Source organism: Diabrotica virgifera, chromosome 1 (genome assembly GCF_917563875.1).
Source record: "Diabrotica virgifera virgifera chromosome 1, PGI_DIABVI_V3a".
NCBI classification, from domain to species: Eukaryota; Metazoa; Arthropoda; class Insecta; order Coleoptera; family Chrysomelidae; genus Diabrotica; species Diabrotica virgifera.
In genome coordinates this window covers 172,061,763-172,075,663 of record NC_065443.1, presented here as the reverse complement: position 1 = coordinate 172,075,663, position 13,901 = coordinate 172,061,763, and the positions used below count along the sequence as shown (strand labels likewise).

Genomic DNA, 13,901 nt, shown 5'->3' with positions numbered 1-13,901 from the left:
TACTAAATGTTTTGGGCAAAATAGTATTTTTCATATTCTGTAAAACTGATAGGCAGTCTGAAAGAATTAACGTTTTTTTAGTATAAGAGTTTTTAATATATTTTGTTTCAACGCTTCGAGTATGGCCAATGATTCCGCAGAGAAAATTGAAAACTCATTGGGAAGTTTCTATTTGAATTCGAAACCTCCTGAGGGTAAAAAATAAGCACAGCCAGTCCCTTCTCTTGATTTAGATGCATCTGTGTATATAACTGTGGCATCACTGTAGCAGTTCAAAATATATTTCAGGATATTGTTGCTGATTATGTTGTTTTCGTTGTATGTGGGTATTATTACATCAGTTTTATGGAAAAGAGCAAAGTAGTCTAAGTTTTTTTCTACTGTGTTCAATTCCTTTGAAAAAATAGGATTGTTCTGTAATGCAGTGCATAAAGGCGGATATGGTTTTTTAATCCAATACTTGTGAGTAAGATCTGATTCGTTAAGATGACATATACAGGAAAATAATTCGAAATTTGTAGAGTGTGCTTTGAGTACCCATTTTTCACTTAGTAAATTTCTTCTAGTCTCCAAAGAAGGCTTAGAAGCTTCAACATGTATTGGTTGTATAGGAGTAGATCTCATAGCACCTAAACAGATTCTCAAGGCAGAATTTTGGAAAACGTCAATTTTTCTTAAAAGATTTTTGGAAGCAGAACCGTAGAGAGTAGCACCATAATCTATAATGGATCGTATATAAGCTCTTCTTCTTCTTCAAGTGCCATCTCCGCGACGGAGGTCGGCAATCATCATAGCTATTCGGACCTTGGAGACGGCTGCTATGAAAAGTTCGTTTGATGTACATCCGTACCATTCTCTCAGGTTGCGCAGCCACGATATTCTGCGTCTCTCTATGCTTCTTTTTCCTTGAATCTTTCCCTGCATAATGAGTTGGAGCAAGTTGTATCTCTCTCCACGTGTAATATGTCCGAGATATTCCAATTTTCTGGTTTTAATTGTATTTAAGACTTCCATTTCTTTATTCGTCTGTCTCAGAACCTCTTTGTTTGTGACGTGTTCTGTCCACGATATTTTTAGAATTCTTCTATATAGCCACATCTCGAATGATTCCAGTTTTTTCATTGATGCCGCATTCAAGGTCCAAGCTTCCATTCCGTAAAACAGAGTCGAGAAAACGTAGCACCTAGCCAACCTTATTCTTAGCTCTAACCTTAGATCTCTTGTGCAGAGCACTTTTCTCATTTTGTTAAAGTTCGCTCTAGCCTTTTCTATTCTAATTTTAATCTCCTGGAAGTAATCATTTGTGGAGTTGATCATTGTTCCAAGATATGCATATTGGTCTACTTGTTCGACGTTGGTTCCGTTTATGAGGAGATTCTCGTTATTTCTTTGAGTTTTAGATATTCTCATAAATTTTGTCTTCTTGATGTTCATTGTTAAACCGTATTCTTGGCTATATGTCGCTATTCTGTTAACCAGTCTCTGAAGATCTTCAATAGTTTCGGCTAAGACGACAGTGTCATCCGCATATCTAATATTGTTAATGGGAACTCCGTTCACATTTATTCCAGCTGTTTCACCCTCAAGAGCTTGTTTTAGGATCTCTTCCGAGTAGGCATTAAAGAGAACTGGAGACAATACTTAGGCCACCTTGAATACTTAGGCCACCTGATGAGGGGACAAAAGTACACATTCCTACAAAACATAATGCAAGGAAAAATCCAAGGACGAAGAAATCCAGGCCGTAGAAGAATGTCCTGGATGAGAAATTTGAGAGAATGGTTTGGCTGTACCACTAACGAATTGTTCAAAACAGCAGTAAATAAAATTAGAATCGCCCTAATGATATCCAATCTCCGATAGGAGAGGCACTCAAAGAAGAAGAAGGAGACAATACGCATCCCTGTCTCACCCCACGTCTAATTTCAATTTCCTCTGACAGCTGTTCGTTAACACGTAGTTTTGCTCGCTGCTTATAGTATAAATTAGATATGATGCTGAGGTCATTGTAGTCTATCTTCTTTAATTTCAGGACATTCATTAATTGTTCATGTCGTACTTTGTCGAAAGCTTTATTATAGTCAATAAAACAGACATATATATCTTGACTGACGTCTAGGCACCTCTGTATTAGGATATTAAGTGAGAAAAGAGCTTCACGCGTTCCTAGGCCTTTGCGAAACCCAAATTGTGTATCATTAATATATATGTCCAATTTGTGATATATTCGGTTATGGATGACTTTCAGTAGCAACTTCAGCACATAGGACATTAAGCTGATGGTGCGGTATATAAGCTCTATAAAACAATAAAGATGTTTCAACATCACAGCCTCACCACACTCTAGTTGTCATTCTAAGGAAATTACTACCTTTGTTACATCTATCCAGCATATATTGTATGTGTGTTTCCAAGTTAGTTTTTTGTCCAGAATGAGGCCCAGATATTTGACATTATTTTTAAATGTAAAAGATTGATCACTAAGTAATACATCTTGGTTTATAGGAAGGTTGTGTCTTGTAAAGACAGATACTGCTGTTTTGTTTATTGATAAATTTAAGCCATTCTCTAAGAACCATGGAAAGAGGGAACTACAAACTGTACTTAGGTTTTGCATACCGTTTTCATATTTCTTGCTTTCCGTATAGACACAAAAGTCGTCTAATTGTATGATTTTAAATGGGATGTTGTTTATTTGCATCTTATGTATGTCAGAGGTGTACAGTGTACAGATTGTATAAAATTGGTGATAATACTGAGCCTTGTGGTATACCGTGATAATTATGTCGAGGTCCTATTAGTTTGTTATTATGATCTCTAATGTAAATTACCCTATCTGTGTAGAAATATATTATTGTGTTAACGAAAGCAATTGGCATATGAAAAAAATTTACCATTTTATGTTTTAAGGTTGATAAACAAACTGAGTCATATGCTCCTTCAATATCTAAGAATAGTGCTGCTAAGTAGTTATTTTTAGTTAAGTTATTCTGTACATCTACAACAAGTGTTGTTAAAGCGTCTAGAGTTCCAAAACCTCTTTTGTAACCAAATTGGTTTACTGGGAGTAAATTCTCTTTTTGTAACCACCAATCTAATCTAAATTTTATAAGCCTTTCTAATGTTTTAAATATACAAGACAGTAAGGATATTGGTCTATATGAACTTACGATGTTTGGATCTTTTCCGGGTTTAAGGATAGGAACAACTAAGATGTTTTTGAAAGAATCGATAACTATATTTTTTTGGATGATATCATTGAAGACATTTAAAAGAAGTTTTTTTAGCAATATCTGGTAGGTTGGTTAACATGGGGTATTTTACGTGATCGATACCAGGAGAAGTATTTATGCGGTTTTAAAGGGCAAAATCTAATTCAGTTTCAGAAAATGGTTTTAACAGGAAGTGATTATTTGAATGATGATTTTGTGTAGATCGTATAGGTGAATTTTGAGCAAATGGAGGACATACTTTATTAAAAAAGTCGTCTATCAGATTATCATTGAAGGGTTTTATACTCATAGGTGCTTTTCGATTCATTTTGTTGGCTTGTGACCATATCTCCTTAGAGGAGGTATTTTTGCTTAAATTAGAACACCATTTAATCCAACTAGCTTTGGCTTTTTGTTTCAACTGCTTTTTAGTATGAGCAGTAACTTTCTGACAGTTTAGATAATTTTCAAGACTTAGTGAACGTTTATACAATGCTAATGCTTCTTTTCTGTAATTGATTATCAGATCGCATTCTGGGTCCCACCATATTGGAGGCGATCGATTTTTGGATTTAAAAATTTTATATTGAGGAATAGATCTATTTGCAGCATCATTAATGCAATCTATTAGAAAACTATAATTTTGATCAGTATTGAAAGAGTTATTGTAATTGGAAAACATGTTTTCAATTAAGGATGTATACAGGGACCAATTGGCTTTCTTGACATTCCATTTGCTTTCTGGATAAATTATTTCTTGTGAGGTGTTGGTTATTGAAAAATTCATAGTTATAACAAAATGATTCGAGCCTAAGGTGTCAGATAAAACTGACCAAGTGAATTTACTGGCTATATTAGCTGTGCAGAGTGAAATGTCAATCATAGATTTTTGCGTACCATATCTAGGAAGATATGTGGGTTCTCCGTTATTCAAAATTACAAGATCTAGGTCTTCGATAGTGCTAACAATTTGGTTACCAACTGGATCATTACGCAGTAAGCCCCATAGTGAGTGATGAGCATTCATATCTCCCCCGATTAAAAAAGGTGATTTGATTTGTGAAAAGATATTTATCCAATCGTTTTTGGATGTACTAATATTTGGTGGTCTATATATAGATAAAAAACTTAATTTTATTGTGTTACATTTAACGATAGCACCGCAAACTAAAATATCCTCATTAAAATTGTTTCTAATATTTATTTCACAAAATGGTAATTAAAATTGCAACACCTGCATACCCGTCATATCTATCTTGGCGAATTACATTATAACCTTTAAAGGTATAATTTTGATTTGGTTTGAACCAGGTTTCACTTAATAATACAATATCAATATTTGCAGTTATTAAAAAATGAATTAAACTATTTTTATTTGAAACAACGGATCTACCGTTCCATTGCAAAATTTTTAATGATTTAAGTTCTGGATACATGTTATTTATTAGTGATATCCTCTAAAATCGTTTTTATACCATGGTAAATACTATCTTGACTCATCGTTTTTATATCATCAACAGTTTGAATATTTGTGATCAAATTAAAAATATAATTGGAAATGAGTGTTTCCAATACTCTCTGATCTGGTTCGTTTTGACAAATTGGAGTGTTTAAATTAGCAGGAAGGGGTTTGGAGGGCCCAAAATTAAAAGGAAATATGGGTGAATTGTTTTGTGATTGGTTTGGTGATATTTTTCGTTTTTTAGCTATATTATAGTGGCTTAAGGAGGGTTGGGATGTATTATTTGATGATATGTTTTGGTTTTTATGCGTAGTAGTAGAAGGGGCTGATGTTTTTGAAGATTTTGGGAAGGGAGGAAAACTGTCTCCTATATTGTCTAGTGTGGAATATCTATATCTAATGAACAATCCCGAGAAGGACGATTCACAAATTTTTTTGCCTCGATAAAGGAAATTTTTTGCTCAATCATTACGTTCTTGATCTTCTTTTGATGTTCGTATTTTGGACACTTCTTGGATATGGAAACATGATCTTTACTATTACAATGTATGCATTGAACATCATTATCTTGACAAATATGATCTTGATTTTTGAGTTTTCCACATTTTATGCAATGTGCTTGCGGACTGCGGCACTGCTTGTAAATGTGGCCAAATCTTAAGCAATTATAACACTGTGTTACTTTATCAATGTAGGTTTCAACGGGAAAAAATACACTATTTATTGAAATGTAGCTGGGAAGAATATTTCCTTCGAAGGTGACTATCATTGTCCTTTTGGGTACATAGTTAGTTTTTCCATCGCTGTCAACTTTTCTGTAAGTTCTTTTAAAGGCTACTATGGGTGAGGGAGATTTACTATCATCTAACAAGTACTTTTCATCGTATTGAGTATCAATATCTCTTATTAGGCCTCTAATTTCTAGTAAATGGTTAGGAACATACGCTACTAAGTTTTGGTCTTTTAATTTTATATTTTTAACCAAATTATTTGCATCTACAATTGACCTCAACAAAACTTTAATTCTATTTTTTCCAATGGCCTTAATTTCAATAATATTAGGAATGTTCAATTTTTTATGCAAGATGTCCGCAACCATAAGTGGATGTAAACGGGCAATATCCTGATTGTTTGTTTTTTCAATATATACATAAACGTTATTAAAATTGTACTTATCTGATGCAACGTTGAACAATTTTTTCTCTACAACTTTTTGCGGAAGTGGGATTTGTTGTGTCGGCACTTTAATAAAGTCTCTGGTTTTAGTTGTAGATTTCGCAGTAGAATCATCCAAATTTTCGATTAAACTTGATTCAATAATATCCATTTCACTATTCCCACTAGCACCTGAAAAGTTTTCACCCAATGGTGTCCCTGGGGAATAAGCTTCCCCCATTGGGGGGTCGCTTATAGACCTGTTTATCGCACTCAATCAATATCAGTTTTTAAATCACCTATATTAATTTAATAACAAACACCAAAAGTGTCCTTTTTTCTACTAATTAACTCGCTAAATAGTTAATTTTACTAAGAGCAGATTTTAATGAGCACTGTCAGTTTGACGTTTTGCGTGACAATGAACAGTTGGGGTTACATTATATTATCTGATTTTAAAGGATATTAAAAATATTTCCAGATTAACCCCTGGCATCACCCAACTAGAGTTGTCACCTAAACTCTGCCATGTAAGGTTCTACCTACAACTTCCCAACCAATATGGTTGATGTCATGTGATGCCAGGCGTTAATCTGGAAATATTTTTAACATCCTTTAAAATCAGATAATATAATGTAACCCCAACTGTTTAATATCAATTTAAGGGTTTTTACCCATACATTTTGGTGGCTTAAGCATGTAAACCTGTGATGATGGAATATTGATTCCGAAAACGTTTTGTTGTGATACAGCCCTTTTTAGGGATTTTAAATATACCTTTTACAAGATAAGGTTTTTATTTTTTTTTTATTTTTTATTTTGTTTTTGTTTAATTACAATGAGTTTATAAGTTTCGACAACTGTCACATTTCAAAAATGAACCATAATATAAACTTTTAGTTCTGCATATAATTTAGTATGATAAAATTGATCCAAATAACCCAGACATCCAAAGTGAAAGTTATCCTCCAACACCAAATTGTTCTATATGGTCCACATAATGTTCAGAAAAAAGTCACACCATTTTGAGCGTCGGGTTTGCATGCAATATTTCTAAAACTATGCGGTTTAGCATGAACCACCTTTTATACAAAAATATTCTACATTAAATTTGAAATAAAAAAGATCCTATGCATAATCCTTCTAAAATGAACGGTTCCAAAGTTACGGAGCTAGTATAGTGTAACTGGTCCAAAAAAACGCCTAACCCAGACATCCAAAATAAAAGTTTTCCTCCAACACCAAATTGTTCTATTGGGTCCACATATTGTTCAGTAAAAAGTTACATCATTTTGAGCGTCAGGTTTGGAGGGGAGATGGGAGAGAAGTCGGTAAATTAGTAGTTTTTTTAAGTTTTTCGTCAATGGTTCTAAAACTATGCTTTAGCGTAAACAATGTTCTATACAAAAATGTTCTACATAAAATTTAAAACAAAAAAGGTCCTATACATAATTGTTATAAAATCAACGGTTCCAGAGTTACGGAGGATGAAAAGTGGAGGTTTTCGATACTTTTTATATTATTTGGACAATTGATGATGATTTTGGGTGGTGAGGTTGACGTTTCTTCAAGGGCTTATCACTAACATACCATTGGCCACCGAAATAACAAATTTTATTTACAAAAAAATTTCTTTCATCAATAATAATATTATAGATTGCCCAAAAATATAAAAAGTATCGAAAACCTCCAATTTTAACCCTCCGTAACTCTGGAACCGTTGATTTTATAACAATTATGTATTGGATCTTTTTTGTTTTAAATTTCATGTACAAAATTTGAGTATAGAACATAATTTACGCTAATTAGAAATATTGACGAAAAACCTAAAACAAGTACTAATTTATCGACATCTCCCCCCCCCCCCCCCAAACCGGACGCTCAAATTTGTATAACTTTTTACTGAACAACATGTGGACCATATAGAACAATTTTGTGTTGGAGGAAAACTTTTATTTTGGATGTCTGGGTTAGGCCTTTTTTGGACCAATTATAATATACTATCTCCGTAACTTTGGAACCGTTCATTTTAGGATTATGAATAGGGCCTTTTTTATTTTAAATTTTATGTAGAATATTTTTGTTTAGAAGGTTGTTCATGCTAAACTGCATGGTTTTAGAAATATTGAAGAAAAACGTAAAAAACTACGAATTTACCGATTTCTCTCCTCTCCCCCCCCCCCCCCAAACCCGACGCTCAAAATGGTGTGACTTTTTTCTGAACATTATGTGGACCATATAGAATAATTTGGTGTTGGAGGATAACTTTCACTTTGGATGTCTTGGTTTGGGTCTAGTTATACCATACTAATTTCAAGTTGTCACCAAGACAACACAAATCGACAATTTTTAGCGCTCGAGTGTACTTCGGTATTTCATTAATAAAACTGTATCTATGTATAAATAATTTTAATTAATATTTTATTGATATCTTCGTCTGAATATTTGCTAAACTGTGCTGTTTACTTTGACAAGTTGAAAAATGTGTGTCACATAATTGGGATAAATGTCACTGAATGTTTATTTACAAAGAATTGAATTTTTTTGAATTGAAGTATTAAAAAATAATGTGTCGAATATCACACGATAGTAAGAATAAATAAGAAAATAATGCTCCAGTTTTTTTCTCAAACTTTTTTTCAATTCAAAAATAGTCATTCGAGCCCTGCGGGCTCTAATTTTTCAACGGTCTTTTGCCAGGCAACAAGTTTTCAAAAAATTGTCGCATTATTGTCAATTGATTCTCACCCTCTTGTTATATTAATATGTTCAATTATGATTATTGAAGTGAAAACTTTCGATTTTTGACTTGAAGTGAAAACTTTCGACCGTCATCGTGAACCTCATCGCGACCGTCATCGCTTATGCTATATTTTATGTGTATGTATATATATATAAATTGTGTAGAGGTAATTAAATTTAAAATAAATGTAACACCTATTTTAGGATGGGGAAAAAGGATTGATTTCGCGACCATCATCGCTTCAGCGAAATAAATTTTGTACATATATAGGTATATTATGTGTAGAAGTATTTAAATTTAAAATAAATGTAAAATCTATTTTGGGATGGGGAAAAAGGATTTATTTCGCGACCGTCATCTCTTCGGCGAAATAAATTTTGTACGTATATTTATTATGTGTATGTATATATAAATTGTGTAGAAGTATTTAAATTTAAAATAAATGTAAAATCTATTTTGGGATGGGGAAAAAGGATTGATTTCGCGACCGTCATCGCTTCGACGAAATAAGTTTTGTACGTATATTATTATAATGTACGTATAATAGTAATATTATTGAAGCGAAAACTTCTTTAGGGACGTTGTGCATTTTTAGATGGGGAAAAAGTATTGAAGTAGCGTCCGTCATCGCGACCGTAATTGCTTCGACGAAATACATTTTTGAAGTGAACACTTCTTTAAGGACGTTGTGCACTTTTTAGATGGGGAAAAAGTATTGAATTCGCGACCGTCATGCGTCGTCGCGTTGACGAAATAAATTTTTGAAATGAAAAGTTTTTTTAGGGACGTTGTGCACTTTTTAGATGGGGAAATAGTATTAAATTAGCGCCCGTCATTGCTTCGACAAAATAAATTATTGAAGTGAATACTTCTTTAGGGATGTTGTGCACTTTTTAGATGGGGAAAAAGTGTTGAATTAGCGACTGTCATCGCTTCGGCGAAATAAATTTTTGAAGTGAAAACTTCTTTAGGGACGTTGTGTTCTTTTTAGATGTAGAAAAAGTATTGAATTAGCGACCGTCATCTCGATCGTCATTGCGTCGACGAAATAAATATTTGAAGCGAAAACTTTTTTAGGGACGTTATACACTTTTTAGATATGGAAAAAGTGTGGATTTAGCGACCGTGGTCGCTTCGGCGAAATAAATTTTTGAAATGAAAGCTTCTTTAGGGACGTTGTGCACTTTTTGGATGGGGAAGAAGTATTGAATTAGCAACCGTCATCGCGACCGTCATTGCTTCGATGAAATAAGTTTTTAACGTGAAAACGTCTTTAGCCGAACTGCCGAACTAAATTTTGTACGTATATATATTATGTGTATGTATAAATAAGTAGCATAGAACGTACGCAACGCATATATAATATAGCTATAGCACTTCTTTTTGGATGGGGAAAAAGCAGTGAGCTCGTAATTTATATACTATAAGAAGTTTTCACTTCTGTCGGCACTTCCATGAGTGCTTAAATTTTTTTTTAATTATTTCAATTTCCAATCGTTTAGTCAGGGCCGTAACTACCATTGGGGCAATCGGGCCGTGCATTGTTGGCCGTGCATATATTGTAACGAGGTCAAATAAACTTTTTAAAGTAATTTCAGTCAAGTTCTACTTCGAGTTGCCCGATTGTAATAAGTACACGGCATATTAATTCTAACAACTTCAATGATCGATGTTAACCTGTTTCACCTGCACCATTATAAAAATTTTTGTCTCAAAATCTCTCCATGAAGTCACCCCATTTTCTTTGTTTTCAAACCACAAAGCAGCTCCGTTTTTTAGATGGCTTCTTATAATTTCTTTGCAGTCTTCGAAGTTCTGCATTAAGATTTTAATGAAAGGTATCGGATGTCTTTTTCTAATATCCTCGCCAAATTGGATTCTGCTCTCATTAGAGCTGTATACAATTACTTCCCGACGGTCTCCTCCTTTTTGACATTTTCCTATCTCCTTCAAATTTTTTTCCACTTTTTCCATATCGAATTTTAGCGCATTCTCGAATTTTTCTTCCACCTTTTCAATTGTCTGTATCTTCTCAGCAATCTGGTTTAGGTACCTCTTCCTGCATTTTCTCTAAATAAACCTTCATATCTTCATATTTTTCTAGTATCGTTCGTTGAGAGGCACTGCAGTCCTCATACCATTCTGAAATATGTTCCTCGAAACTGACTATAAAACCTCTCAATCCAACACGCTGGGCTGGAAGATTTAATGCAGTCAATACATTGAAACACAGATTTTGCGATGTTTTGAAGTGCCTTTCAAATCTAGTTCTGACAAGTAACAAAAGAAATGAAAGAGACGAAGCAACACAAGTGAAAAAAAAAACTAAAATCATTCAAATTTGTTTTGTTACTAGTTGCGCAAAATAAAATCCTTGAAATCCTCAATATAGTCCCGAAAACACTGCAATCAAAATCTTTGGACCTTTTAACAGCTTACAGTTTACTTGAAGAGAGCCTCTTAAAACTAACTGAAATGAGAGGACAATTTGAAACCTTCTTTGAAGAAGATTCAAATATGTGTCAACGCTGGGGAATGCCAGTAATGTCCTCTCCAAAAATAATGCAGAAGACGAAAAAACATTTCGATGAACTGTGCGAAGATGAAAGACTTCAAGATCCCAAGTCATGCTTTAGAGTAACCGTGTTTTACTCAATGATCGACACATTTTGCCATCAGCTAGACACTCGCTTTCAAGGAATGAAAGCAGTGTTAGATACGTACCGAATTGTTCAACCTGATTTTATGTTGAATGCAAACGAACAATACCTTCAAAGCGAAGCAATCAACTTCGTAAAACTTTTTTCAGATAAAACATGCGGGGTAAACCCCCCGAGACTTCCGGTAGGGGGCCCCTAGATTACGTTTGCCTCGGGGCCCCCAACATCGTACTTACGGCCCTGCGTTTAGTTGGATTTTTCATCACGTGTTCATTGTGTAATTCTGTCCAATCAGATTATTATTATACCGGGAATATTCTACCTACATTATTATACTGGGAATAATTTTTAGGTATGATAATATGTTAAAATAGAAATTACACAAATAAGCTCTCCATCTCGATTTTCACATCAACAACTAAAAAATTGAATACAAGATTTGTTTCATTGCATATACAGGTTAAAGCCAACATACATCAAAATCATAACTCTCGTACGAACAACAATAACAATACGTATGATACAGCTTAATTTGTCCTGGGAGTATACATATATGTACGAGAGTTTATTATCAACTAAAATATGCGAGTAACCACGTAGCTCGAATAAAAATTGATAAAAAATATTGGACAGTGTGTAAAGATGGAAGGCAACCATAAATAAGTACTTTTAATTTATTAATAATCATTAGGACTCGTGTAGTTCAGCGAAATTAGTGATCCTTCTAATTAAGTTAATTTTAACTTTACTAACTTCACCATACTGATGAAGACCAATAAGTAATTTTAAACATCCCACTGCCTACAAAAATATAAAAACAGATGGTAACCTGCTACAAACAGCTTCTAGAGAATAAAAAGTGCATACTGCATGATTAATATTACTACTGACTTAATAGTGCTATTAAACCGAAGCTGTGTACCTATCTACTGCAAGGGTTATGAGTAGGTACTGTTTTATGCACTCCTGTTATTGGTAATAAACTGATCTTCTAAAAAAGATTATGTATTTAAAAAAAACTCTTTTCATCCAAAAGTCTCAAAAGAACTTGTTTTAATGTATACTTTTTTTGTTTCAGGACGTAAAAAGAAGGCCGCACCCCCACCCCCACCAGCAGTTAGAGCTTCAAACCCCTCAATAAATCTAGAACCCGCTAGTCCCGTAGTTGCTAGTCAATCAACCACTCACACAAAAGGTGAGTTACCAGAAACGAATCCCAAACAAAGCACCTCATCTCTCAACCGCTTTTCTTACAATTTCAAACCGTCTAAAGTCAAGAAGGAAAGTACAAACGACAACAAATTTGGTTTTCTTTTTAAAAATAAACTATTTAATAGATGTGTCAGCAGCGAAGATGTAGGCGAGGAGTATTTGCCAAAAACTTTAGGAAAAATATATAATGAAACCGGTGACGAAGTTAACTATAACAGAGATATCACTTCTGATGTGTCTAATGATGAGATACTCATATATCAAGTGAATAATGTCACTATCAACGATAATAACGATAACGTACGTGAGAATACGGATTCTAATATGGATGACGAAAATTTAAGCCACACCAAAATTTATACACAGGATTCCTCCGATTCTATGGATTCCGTAGAATCCATTGAGTCTACAAATACAGATACTGATATTGTCGAAATACGCGATAACTCGTCAACAGAAAATAGCAGCATTTGTAGTGTTGTGTTAAAAAGCGTAGAGAAAACAAACGGCAATAAGAACGAGAGTTTATATGATCTGTCTGATAATGATTATTATACTGAACCTGCCAAACTTGATAAATCAATAAAGAAATCAGAATCGCAGATTAGTTTATCTAGTCGGAAAAGTAATGATGAAAATTGGAAACAGTTTATTAGTAAACTGGATCAAATCATTGTTAATAAATCTACAGAATTTTTATAAAATATTAAAAATGCCGTTTAGAATATTGAACTAAATATCTATAAAGCATACCCAAATCACTAAATAAACATTAACAATGAATAATATTTAATACAACTTCCATTAGTTTATTTCATATTATGTAAGGTAGGCAACTAGTTAATAACAGGAAATGAAACAGATCAAAAAACCTTTTTACTAAAAAATCCATAAAGAGAAATTTCCTGTAGCTGGCTGCATATCATTAATCACAAAAAATTTATTGAAATCCTTTATAAAAGGTATATATTTATTAAAATCCCTTAAAGGACTAAATCAAAATCACAGAACGTATTCGATCTGAAAAGATCATCATCAGTGCTGATACCTAAAATAAGTATAACCATTTTTCTCCTCCTCCTAAGTGCCTTCTCTATTGAGGTTGGCGATCAATATGGCAAATTGCTGTCTGTTCTGGGCTTGATGAATTAAGTCATTCCCTGTTGTGTGGGTCCAATCTCTGATGTTTCGGAGCCAGGATTTTTTTTTCTTCCTATACCCCTTTTACCTTCGATTTTGCCTTCTAATAATACCTAGAACTGCTCAAATTCCCTATGGCGTATTATGTGTCCTGGATATACGTATTTCTAATTTTGATTGTATTGACCAGATGAGGACGTGTGTTCATTATTTCCAGTACTTCTTCATTCGTAGTTCTGCTGGTCCAGCCTATTCTTAGCATTCGGCGGTACATCCAGATTTCGAATGAATTCAATTTGTTGACGTTATACTGTTTT

General features: G+C 33.7%; 1 protein-coding gene across 4 annotated transcripts in view; it reads left to right on the top strand.

The window, feature by feature from the left end:
• LOC114340291 (uncharacterized) overlaps positions 1-13,901 on the top strand; it is a 903,606-nt gene that overhangs the window by 826,756 nt on the left and 62,949 nt on the right. For all 4 annotated transcript variants that reach the window (XM_050641761.1, XM_050641762.1, XM_050641764.1 and 1 more), the window contains one exon: positions 12,311-12,427. In XM_050641761.1, the coding sequence (XP_050497718.1) occupies positions 12,311-12,427 (117 nt within the window). The remainder of the gene's footprint in view (positions 1-12,310; positions 12,428-13,901) is intronic.